The 12139-nt window shown below is 48.3% G+C and overlaps 1 protein-coding gene across 1 annotated transcript in view; it reads right to left on the bottom strand.

The window, feature by feature from the left end:
• Positions 1-3491: 3491 nt before the first annotated feature.
• The window catches only part of LOC115079429 (synaptotagmin-2-like), a 134994-nt gene continuing 126346 nt past the window's right edge, over positions 3492-12139 (bottom strand). The window contains exon 7 of the mRNA XM_029583020.1: positions 3492-5345. Within this exon, the coding sequence (XP_029438880.1) occupies positions 5044-5345 (302 nt within the window). The 3' untranslated portion in view covers positions 3492-5043. The remainder of the gene's footprint in view (positions 5346-12139) is intronic.

Genomic DNA, 12139 nt, shown 5'->3' with positions numbered 1-12139 from the left:
TCGAATCCAGTGCGTTGGTTCGACACATCACATCGATGGAATTATCGTCTTCGTTGATGAAGTCATTGTCGGCGCCAATTTTGATTTTTCCCACGCTGAGTGCACCGGGCCCAGTGCATCTGGCCCTCGGCTCTGTGTCTTAACTTGCATCGTCGGAGCTTTTTGCGTCTCTATAGTCTTCAATCCTGATTGATCCTGATGGGGTTTGTGATGAGACCTATGGGCTGTTCTGCCTGTTTTGGTCTCTTGAGGCCTATCCCGCCCTCCAGTCCTGGAGGGGGGTGGCTCCATGGACACGGCTCTCCTCACCTGTGGGCCCTTCGTTTTTTTAGGTCCTGGGGAGGAATGTGCCTCTGACGGTGGTGCATAAGAGGCCCGAGCCCGGGCCTTTAGATCTTCAATCTTCTGCGCCCGTTGTCGCTGGGCCCTCGAGACATTTTCCCACAGTACTCACAGGTCTGCTGTGGATGGTCCGGTCCCAGGCATCTAAAACAATGATTATGTCCATCTGCTATGGACATGATCTTGCCGCATGAACAGGGCTTAAAGCTCGATGGCCTCGATGTCTTTTTGGACATTCTATTTTTAAACCAAATGAAGTGAAGCTGAGGAGTGCGAAGCTCCGCGTGCGTTCCCGAGCGCGGAAAGAAACAGACTGAGGAGACTGCAGTTTCCTGTGCGGAAACTCACGCGCAGCCACACAGAACAAAGCTCTGTTTTCTTCTTAGGAAGCTCCGCCTCCCGGGCCCTGATTGACAGTTTCCATGACAGCATGGCTAATTCAGCCCTGCTATCGACGGGAAAAATAAGATATAATTTGTGATCAATACAGTGGTATACATATATGAGGCACTGGGAGATTACAAAGTTTGGAAGACGTAATAGGAACTATAAAACATTTAGAGAAGTAATAAGAACTATAAACATTTAGCAGATAATTTAATGAGCATTGGTTTACTATATACAATGGTTAATTGACTTATTTAACAGGCTAGTGATTAAGTGTGTGTTGTGTGGTAACTGTTTGTTTAGCTTATCCGATGCCAATAAATGAAAGGATTGGTATCCTTGTACTTCCACTTGGCTCCTCCGTACCTGTACCATGATCATAGAGTCCTAAAGGTGACAGGTCCCTGAATCATCCAGTTCTACAGCTGGTAAGTTCTGTATCCCTACGCCAATAGCCTGAGGCGAGCAGTTCCCCAAACCTGCAGTCCTACAGGTGAAAGGTTCTGTATCCATGTGCCAGTCGTATGAGTCATCCAGTCCTGGAGATGAAAACTCTGAGATTCAAAAGCCATTTAGATGGATAACTCAAAAGGTAATGCACCTAGATTCTAACTGGATAACGAGTTATGAGGCTAGATTTTAGGCATATAAGGTGGGGGTAGATGGGAGGTATTTCGGGAAGGAGTGGCGTTAGCTGCATATGTTAAGTGGCTTTAGCGCTTAACATATGTGGCTAACTCAGGTTGTGCCACTGACCTGTCCTAAAGTTATTTTACATACGTTTATCAAGCTAACTAGCCAAGCCGCTCAGCGGCTGAAAATTGCCCCCTCTTTGTCCTTGTGATAGTCTCCTATGTCCATTCTCTTCAAGCACTAGATATAATTTATATAATTAATGTTTACAGCAACAAATGAATAGCAGGATCAACAACAGAAAGGCTGACCTGACCTAATTATTCTAATGACCTCATCAAAAGGGAAGCAATTGATACAGGCGTAACCCCTGTGATGGCTGAACCCAGATAACAGTTACAGAGGCCATATCTAACATTTCTACTTTAGATGGACACTGTCATTATGCATAAGATTTATGTTTCCTTGGGGTGGGGGGAAGTTCATTTCAAGGCCTTCATGGTGCTCTTTACTTTTCCCATAGTTAACTATCGTGCACACAGCACTGATAAACTCAACCTAGATGGTAATAAAGTCACGGCTCAATAAGACATATGAGAGTTGTTTGGTGGTTTCAAACATTTCTCTTTTACTGATAATGTGCAAATGCTGATTTAAAGTCGTTACAGAGGTGTAGTTACAAGTTTTAGTAAGTTTGTGAGTTCTTACAGTTTTCTTGAGTTTCAGATGTAATTCAGGTGAATCAATTCTTTGTTACTTGATTTCTTCCCTGCCTTTGGAATATAGGGTGAGTGTGGTATTTCCCTCTCCCTTCACCCACCGTTATCATCACCTTCCATCTCCTTCTTCTCACCCCCTGACATCTTTTCCTTCCCTCTGTCTCCATCCCTCTCCCTCAACCCTTGTTGTAAAGGCTTTCATTTCCTCTCCTACCTCCTCTTGCAGTATGAAGGGTGATATTTTTCTCCTAATCCTAGTCTTCAGTAGCTATTCATAGGCCATCTCCTCGCCTTCTCTCAGGATGGCTGGAAGTCATCCTCTCCTTGGATTCTGCTTTTCTTAAGGTCCCGCTCGCAAGAAGGGAGCCTCTTCCGTTCGACAGAGGAGTGAAATTAAGTAAGCTTCAACTTGTTTAAGTAAAGGTGGCAGGAAAGAGGGGCAAGAAATTCTCATCCAAAACATGGAGCTTAACGTTAAGATTTAGAAAAATGAGAGCACAGCACAGGATAGGCTGCTCCTCAAAAGCAAAAAGGATCCAAGCGGGTAAAATGGTGATGTCTCTAGGAAAAGACTAGGACTGTTCCATTGCTAGCGTCCACATGGGGAGCCGCCAGCTTAACAAACCACAAACTCAAACGGTATAATCCTTATTCGCTATTAGTAGGGGGACTATCAGGATGACTGCACAGGCCTAGGAGAGAGGTGAAGCCTTGTGCTTAGGATATTGCTATAGGAAGCAGGAGATCTGGGCTCGTTCTGCTTCTGCCATAGCCCCTCATTGGGACCATATGTAAGTCACTTTCTCTCCCATTGGCCAAGGTACCCACTCTTATTATAGCTGAATGTAATTTGCTGTAAAGTACCCTGGTTAAGGGTGCTCTATAACTACAGAAATAATCCTAAAATAGAATGACTTCTTTATAATGAGTGCATCACTAGAAGAAAAAACAGCTTCATTTATTCTAAACAGTGGTTCCCAACCTTTTATGTTTCATGGCACACCTGGCACAGAGGTCTCTTCATTGTGGCACACCACCCACTTCCCCATCATCACTTTCTCTTCTCTTCCCTCTCCCCCCACCCCTTGGCATCATCATCATCACCTTCCCTCTCCCACAATCTCTTCCCCCTCCCTCGTATTATCAACCCCTTCCCCCTCCCTCACTCTCTGGCATCAACATCACCTTCTCTCTCCACCTCCTCACCACCATCATCATCACCACCTTCCCTTTCCTTCTACCCCTCTCCCTCACACCCTGGCATCATCACCTTCCCTCTCCCACCACCATCATCATCACCTTCCCTCTCCCTCAACCTTGCATCATCATCATCATCTTCCCTCTCTTTCCACCACTCTCCTCCACTCCCTGGCATCATCACCTTCTCTCTCCACCTCCTCACTCCTGACATCATAATCACTAACTTTCCTTTCTTTTTACCCCTCTCCCCTATTCCCTGGCATCATCATCTTATCTCTTCCTCCTCCTCACCTCCATCATAATCACCATCCCTTTCCTCCACCCCGAGGCACCATCTCCACCTCTTCTCCACTTCCTCACAGCATCATCACCTTCCCTCTCCTTTCACCCACCGTTATCATCACCTTCCATCTCCTTCTTCTCACCCCCTGGCATCTTTTCCTTCCCTCTGTCTCCATCCCTCTCCCTCACCCTTTGTCATCATCATCACCTTCCCTCTCCCTTCACATCCCATCATCATCACCTTCTCTCTCCCCTATATCATTACCTTCCCTCTGCCTCCACCCCTCTCCCTCCATCCCCTGGCATCATCTACTTCCCTCTTCCTCCACCCCTCCATCCCCTGGCATCATCAATTTCCCTCTCTCTCCATCCCCTAGCATCATCGCTTTCTCTTCCCTCTACCTCCATTCCCCATGCCAATCACATTCTGTTTTCTTTCCCTTCAACCCTGGCATCACTTGCCCTCTTCCTCACTCTCTGGCATCATCATCATTTTCCCTGGCATCATCCTTCTCTTTCCAGTCCTCTCCCTCACTGACATCATCATCAATCTTCCATTTCCCCCCTACCCTGGCATCACTTTCCCTCAACCTCTCTCCATGGCATCATTATTAACTTCCCTCTCCTTCTACCTTTCCTCCTCACCACCTTGAATCATCATCTTTCCTCTCCCTCCACCCTCCTCCACCCTCCTTCCCCATCTCCTGGCATCATCAACTTCCCTGCCCCCCCCATCTCCTGGCATACACTGTGGCACATTCATCTGTCCCTTTCCCCACTCCACCCCTAATCTCTGAACAGCAAAGGTCTGGGAGAAGGCTTCTTCCTCCTTTTCCAGCCTCCCTCTGCAATCTGAACTGCATGGTGCCAGCAGGTCTCCCAAGCCTATAGAGTCTCCAGCAGTTTTCATTGCAGAGGGGAAGCAGGAGCATCTGCAGATAAGCGCTGCTCTCCCACTTCCCCTGCTGGTGGGAGGACATCCTGCAGGCCAGGAGGGAAACAAGATCTGAGAATGCAGCCTCGGCACACCTGCACTTCAGCCAAGGCACACTAGTTGGGAAACACTATTCTCAAGATTATATTTAATTAAATTGTCTCTGCGGTCAAGAGCTCTCACCTTAATCTAGTCAGATTTATAGGATAAGTATGTTTCTCTTTGCTAAGAGGGAGTCCAGACTGTGGAACAAGAGTGTGAGTACAAGATGTGATACTGATCCCCTTGAGTATGCAAGTAAGTATACCATAATCTAAGCTCTTGGATACTGCCTTCCACCTACCAAGAGGAATCAGCATCTAACCAGGAATAATACAGGCGTCATGCCAAGGCTCCAGAGGAAGTATGATTGTAAAGTTTTCTCTTTTCTGAATTATGTCCATATTTACAGTAAATGGTGCAAGTCAGTGCTGGGCCGGAGCTTAGTCTTGCTGCATGAACCAGAAGTATCAAATTGTAAGAAAGAAGCCCTGAAACCAGGCAACTCTAAATCAATAGTGGATGCCACTTTGCCACAGGCTGGCGCAGAGACTGCAACATGAGGTGCCAGTGCTCATCGCCATCATTGGCTTTGTGCTTGCCGAGTGAGGCTTGTCCGATCAACTTGCGGCCGCTGGCTTGCATCTCATACATGGAGATGAGCACCAGGCAGTCGGTGCTGGCAGTATCGGGCAGGTAAAAGTGGAACGTTTCATTGAAGACCATGACTTGTGCCTTGGGCCGTGACGAGGACTTCTGGTGCTTCTGCCGGCGCTGGCTGCTGAAGACATCCACCCTGGCATACACATCTGGAACAGCAGCAGAGAAGGGACATATTCTGTCATCTCATAATTAGTTTTTGCATTTATGCTATAATCGAAACAAGTTCTCTTTTTTTTCCCCAAATAATCCATCTAAGCTTTATTCCGAACACATTACGAGCATTGGCCTATACATTGCTACATCCAGAGCCAACAATTACATTTTGCCAACACCACCCTCCTCCCCCAATTTAAAAATCCTCCATAAATCAGACTTTTCCTAGTTTCATTACTGGGGGAGGGATGCTCTGCTTTCTGGCCACGTCCCTTTCTCTTTCTTTCTCCCTGAAGTTACTTTTCAAACTTGGGCTGTCTGCCAAGTGAAGAGGAGGGCATGAACCATTGAACCGATGGGACTAGAGTGGGGGGAGTTAAAATAAGAAATAAGCTGGCAGGAGTAGTGCGAAGAATTATTGACCTGTGACTCGGACTTCAGTGCCAAGAAAAATCCTGGAAACTATTCTAAAGAACAAAATCACAGAACATATAAGACAGCATGGCTTTACTCAAGGGAAGTCTTGCCTCACCAATCTGCTACATTTATTTGAAGGGGATTAATAAACTTGTGGATAAAGATGAGCTGGTAACATAAGAAAATGCCATACTGGGTCAGACCAAGGGTCCATCAAGCCCAGCATCCTGTTTCCAACAGTGGCCAATCCAGGCCATAAGAACCTGGCAAGTACCCAAAAACTAAGTCTATTCCATGTTACCATTGCTAATGGCAGTGGCTATTCTCTAAGTAGATTAAGTTTATTTAGAATTTCAGAAGGCATTTGACAAAGTCCCGCATCAGAGACTACTAAGAAAATGTAAAAGTCATGGGACAGGAGGTCATGTCCTTTTGGAGATTGCAAACTGATTGAAAGATAGGAAATTGAATAGGATTAAATGGTCAGTTATCTCAGTGCAGAAATGTAAACAGTGGAGTGTCTCAGGGATCTATACTGGGACCGGTGCTTTTTAATCTACCTTATAAATGGCCTGTGACCGACGGCCCGCAAATGCGCAGTAGAGCACAGCTCTACTGCGCATGTGCGGGCAAGGATGTCGATCAGAAAAAAAAAAAAATGGCGGTGGGGGCCGCAGGAGCGGGAGGAGAAGCAGCGGCGCCGCGCGCGCGGTGCCGCTGCTTCTCCTCCCCAGATCTGCCGGCAGATCTCGGGGGGGGGGGGTGTCACTCCCGCGCCCCCCCCACCGAGATCTGCCGGCAGATCTCGGGGGGGGGGGTGTCACTCCCGCGCCCCCCCCCACCGAGATCTGCCGGCAGATCTCGGGGGGGGGGGTGTCACTCCCGCGCCCCCCCCACCGAGATCTGCCGGCAGATCTCGGGGGGGGTGTGTCACTCCCGCGCCCCCCCCACCGAGATCTGCCGGCAGATCTCGGGGGGGGGGTGTCACTCCCGCGCCCCCCCCCCCCCCCCGAGATCTGCCGGCAGGAGCGGGAGGAGTTAATGGAGCCGGGTGAGGGTTGCGGGAAGTCGCGCTTACGGCGCCGGGAGGAAATGGAGGTGGGTGAAGGGAGGGAGAGGGGGACTGAGTGAGTGGGAGGGAGAGGGGGACTGAGTGAGTGGGAGGGAGGGAGGGAGAGGGGGGACTGAGTGGGAGGGAGTGAGGGAGAGGGGGGACTGAGTGAGGAGAGGGAGGGTGGAGAGGAGTGGGTGGGGGAGGGGGGTGGTGAAGAGTGAGGGGAGAGAGAATGAGGGGGAGGTGAGAGACAGAGGGATGTAGCCCGTTTTAACGGGCTTTACGGCTTGTATATTTATAAATGATCTGGAAAGGGGAAAGACAAGTGAGGTAATCAAATTTGCAGATGATACAAAATTATTCAGAGTTGTTAAATCTCAAGCAGATTGTGAAAAATTGCAGGAAGACCTTGCAAAATTGGAAGACTGGGCATCTAAATTGCAGATGAAATTTAATGTTAAGAAGTGCAAAGTGATGCACACATAGGAAAATGTAACCCACACTGTAGTTTCACGACATTAGGTTCCATATTAGGAGCTACCAACCAGGAGAAAGATCTAGGTATCATAGTGGACAATACAATGAAATCATCAGCTCAGTGTATAGCAGTGGTCCAAAAAGCAAACAGAATGTTAGGGATTATTAGGAAAGGAATGGTGACTTAACGGAGATGCCATGCTGCCTCTGTATCACTCATTTCATTTTTCATTTTTCATTTTCATTTCATTTCATTTAATAGAATTTATTAAACGCCCAACACAAAAAAGGTCTGGGCGATATACATAAAAACATACATAATAATGGAGACCACACCTTGAGTACTGTGCGCAATTCTGGTCGCCGCATCTCAAAAAAGATGAATGCGTGAGAGTTCTTGGATTCTGGGGGGCTGAGAATGAGAGAGTTCTGGGAACTCTGGGGGGCTGGGAATGAGTGAGTGCTGAGGACTCTGGGGGCTGAGAGTGAGAATTATGGGGGGCTGTGAGTGAGAGTTTGGGGAGCTGAGAATGAGAGAGTTCTGGGGTCTCTGGGGGCTGAGAGAGAGAGTTCTGGGAACTCTGGGGGGCTGGGAATGAGTGAGTGCTGAGGACTCTGGGGGGCTGAGAGTGAGAATTATGGGGGGCTGTGAGTGAGAGTTTGGGGGGCTGAGAATGAGAGAGTTCTGGGGTCTCTGGGGGCTGAGAGAGTTCTGGGAACTCTGGGGGGCTGGGAATGAGTGAGTGCTGAGGACTCTGGGGGGCTGAGAATGAGAGAGTTCTGGGGTCTCTGGGGGCTGAGAGAGAGAGTTCTGGAAACTCTGGGGGGCTGGGAATGAGTGAGTGCTGAGGACTCTGGGGGGCTGTGAGTGAGAGTTTTGGGGCACTGAAAATGAGTGAGACTTTGGGGGGCTGAGAATGAGTTTTGGGGACTCTGGGGGGCTGAGAGTGTTATGTTGCCAGCCATGCAGCCCCGCGTCCAGCCTCCCTCACCCACCATGGCCAAAACAATTCACCCCTTTTGTGGCCCTCCTCGCAGCTCCGAAAGCTGCCGTCGCTCTGCTTCATCTCTGACCCCTAGGCACACATGCGCATGCCTCCTTGCCAGATTTAAAGGGCCCATGGTGGGAAAAGCACCAAGGCCTCATCAATGACATCTTCTCCTAGGGACTATATTAGGATGGTCCCTGCCTTCATCATGTGCCTTGGCAACAGGTCTCCCCACTTCCTGCGATCTGCATGTTGCTCCTGAGTTTCTGAGTTCCTTGGACTGCCCTGGCTTTGACTTTGGTCCGGTTACTAACTACGCATTCACCGCCTGCCTCAACCCTTGCCTGGAATCCGACCACGAGTTTCGCCACCTGCTTTGTCCCTCACCTGGAACCTGCCCTCGTACTTCGCTGCCTAATGTAGTCTGGTGCCTAATCTCCAGCACCTCTTCTTCTCCTGGACCTCCATCATCACAGAGACCCCACTTAAGTCCAGCCAGCCCCGGTCCCCAAGGGCTCAACCCAAGGGGAACGTGAGCTGGTAGCAGTGAAGCTCCAGAGGGGTCTCTGCCTGACTTCAGCCTCGCCTACTAATGGTGAGGACCTGTGGGGCTCCTCCCCACAGGTAGCATCAACTCCCTCTCGGTCCAAGGGTTCACCAGCACAACAGAGTGTGAGAGAGTTCTGGGGACTCGGGGGGGTAGTAGGCAAGGGATAGGGGGTTGAGAGTGAGAATGGGAGGGAGCTGAGGGGTTGAGAGAGACTACAGGGGACATGGGGAGGCTTGGAGGATGAGCTATAGCTGCTGTTTCTGTAGTAGAGGATGGAAAATGACAATAATTTGATTTTCTCTGCTTATTTTGAGAAATATGCCTTTCTGAATCTTACTATATGGTACATAGGAGAAAATGCATTTCTGTTTTTATTTCTCTTGTGTTGCATGGCAGGCAGGCAGAGTCTGGCTTATTGGGGTTTCCAGGCAGTTTATCCATTTTTCCGTTGCTAAGTTGTGGTCACTCATTCTCTATTCGATATGATGGTCTGTCTGTGTTTTGCATGGGGGAATGAAGTGAGATATTATGCTAGCCTGTTTCTGGTTGAGTATCTAGAACAGTTCAAGTTGTTCTGTTTTCCAATCTGCATCTCCCAGTAGAAGGGTCTTGATGTAGTAGAGTGATTTTGCTGGTGGTGGAAGGAAAGAGTGAGAGATAAGGTGATAATGCCAGGGTTTGTTGAGAAGAGAAGATGATTGTGCCATGGGATACATTTGCTGAATCCCCATACTGTGAATGTCACTGCACACCACTGATATCTACAAAATCATGAGTATAATAGAACAAGTAAATAGGTAATGGTTATTTATCCTTTCAAATAACACTAGGACAAAATTAGGGGCCGATGCAATACAGTGCGCTCAGCTGAGAGCACTGTTTAACCCGCACTCTGACGCAAGTTAAATAGGCGCTAATTCATCCCCTAATGCAATAGGGGGATTAACGCCTATTTAGCCCACGTCGGACGCGGAGTGAATGTAATAGCGCTCATCACATACAAATGCATGTGAATGAGCCTATTACTCATTCACTCCGCATGCAAAAAAATAAATGTGCGTCTCAGAAGCACATTTATCGCTCAGCTATTAACACCTGCCTCGAGAAGGCGTTTATAGCTGAGCACAGGTAAAAGAAGTACAGAAAAGCAGAAAACACGCTTTTCTGTTCTTTTTTTAAGTAAAAAAAAAAAAAACTAACTCGGTAGACTGCCAAGTTATGAAGACCGACGCCGGTAAACTTGGCGGCCATTTTCATTACTGGCAGATGGCCAGTTATGAAAACCGACGCCGAGTTTACCGGCATCGGTCTTCATAACCGGCAGCCATGGTGGGGTCGCGTTAGCAACCCCCTAATTTACATATTGCATGGCGCCCCCCATACGCGCGTTAGGAAAGCGGGCGCTGACTTTTCAGCGAAAATATATTGCATCAGCCCCTTAGATTGTAAGTCTTGTGGGGATAGGGAAATACCTATAGTACCTGAATGTAATCCGCTTTGATGTACACATTGAAGTGCAGGAAAGCGGAATATAAAAATGTAAATAAATAAATAAATGAAATAAATAAGGACAAGGCGACACTCCTTTAAAGCTAACATGTTGCAATTTTAAAACCAATTATAAATAGTATTTATTCACTTAGGGGTAGATTTTTTAAAAATACGAGGGTGCATCCATGTGCGCCCGCTACCCGGCACACACACATGGACGCACGATTTTATAACATGCGCCCGGCAATGCACACATTATAAAATTGGCGGCGGTGCACAAGGGATGGGTTGATTTTTGTCAACATTCACGCAACGATGCATCAGGGCCTTCCCCAATTCCCTCGCTAAATTGGAGCGGACTGGGAGGGAACTTTCCTACCCCCTACCCTAACCTCCCTTCCCTGCTCCTCCTCACCCTCTAAAACACATTTTTAAATTTTTCTACCTTTATTTTGCAAGTTACTTCAGGGCCCGACCTGAAGTAACTGGCTGCCAGTGCGCGAGGCTCTGGGACAGCGAGGATTGGTACTCTCCCGGCCGCCCCCCGAACAGCCCTGCTCCGCCCCCCGCACAACTCCTTTTGAGGCCCCGACCCACACATCTCGGGGTTTACGCGTGTGGCTGGGTCGGTTTGAAAATTGGCCCGGCGCACATAAGGCCCAGGATTTACGCATGATGGGGTTTTAAAATCCATCCTTTAATGCACAGTCAAGCTGTGTAATTTGTTGCATAGCTGGGTTTAAAAAGGGTTTGGACAAATTCAAGGAAGAAAAGTCCATAAATAGTTATTAACCAGGTGACGCAGAGAGACCTATCACTTGACATAGGGAGTGAGCAGCAAGAAATTGCATCTACTTTTAAGGATTGTCCACTATTGGAAAAAGGGTGCTGGGCTCAATGGATCCTTGGTCTGACCCCGCATGGCACTTCTTATGTGTATCTCCCCAACAGTTTCCTCAGTTAACACTGAAGCAAAGAATTCATTGCCTACGTGCCTCTTTTCTTTCTTGAGGTAAGGCCCTGTGGGGTCTTGAACTACTCACCCTAGGTATGATAGGCTGAGTAATGCCTAACCCAGTCACATTCATATCTTTTAAATTACTTGAGGCGGCAGAGTGGAAGAACCAGCTCCAGGTGGGGAGGAATCCCGGCCCTTTAAAAACCTCGCTGGACTTACTTGAAAAAAGAAGATTTCTTTGGAGCTGAGCACTGCGCCTCCTTCCGGGTTGCAAGCCCGCGACATCATCGAGGGGGAGGAGCCGGCAAGTTTATACCAGAACCCCCGCGGCGCGCAGACGATGCTGGCGCACGGCTTTGCCTGAACATTGGAGATTCTCGTTTTTCTTTTGGAAACTGAAGATAAAGTAAGTCTTTTATTTCCTTTGTTTTATCTCTCTGCCTGCCTTCAACAGAGATCCTATTGATTAGGTGTAATAGAGAGATTCCTATTTAAGTTTGTTGCCACAAAATAATGCCTCACACAAAGAGAAAGGGCAGACTATGCCCAGAGACCCCAACTGCTACTAGTTCTGCCCTATCTCAGCAGTTGATTGAAGGATTCTTCTCTCCTCTAAACGTAAATATACGCGTAGCCGCGCGTATTTTATAAAATCCAGGGTCGGCACGCGCTGCCTGTTCCCTCCGAGGCCGCTCTGAAATCGGAGCAGCCTCGGAGGGAACTTTCTTTCCACCGCCCCGGCCCTATCTAAACCCCCCCCTACCTTTTGTTGGCAGATTTACGCCTGCTGAAAGCAGATGTAAATCTGCGCGCGCCAGCGGGCTGCTGGCGCGCCATCACCCAACCCGGGG

This window comes from Rhinatrema bivittatum, chromosome 17 (genome assembly GCF_901001135.1).
Source record: "Rhinatrema bivittatum chromosome 17, aRhiBiv1.1, whole genome shotgun sequence".
Taxonomy (NCBI): Eukaryota; Metazoa; Chordata; class Amphibia; order Gymnophiona; family Rhinatrematidae; genus Rhinatrema; species Rhinatrema bivittatum.
This window is presented reverse-complemented; position numbering and strand designations above follow the sequence as displayed.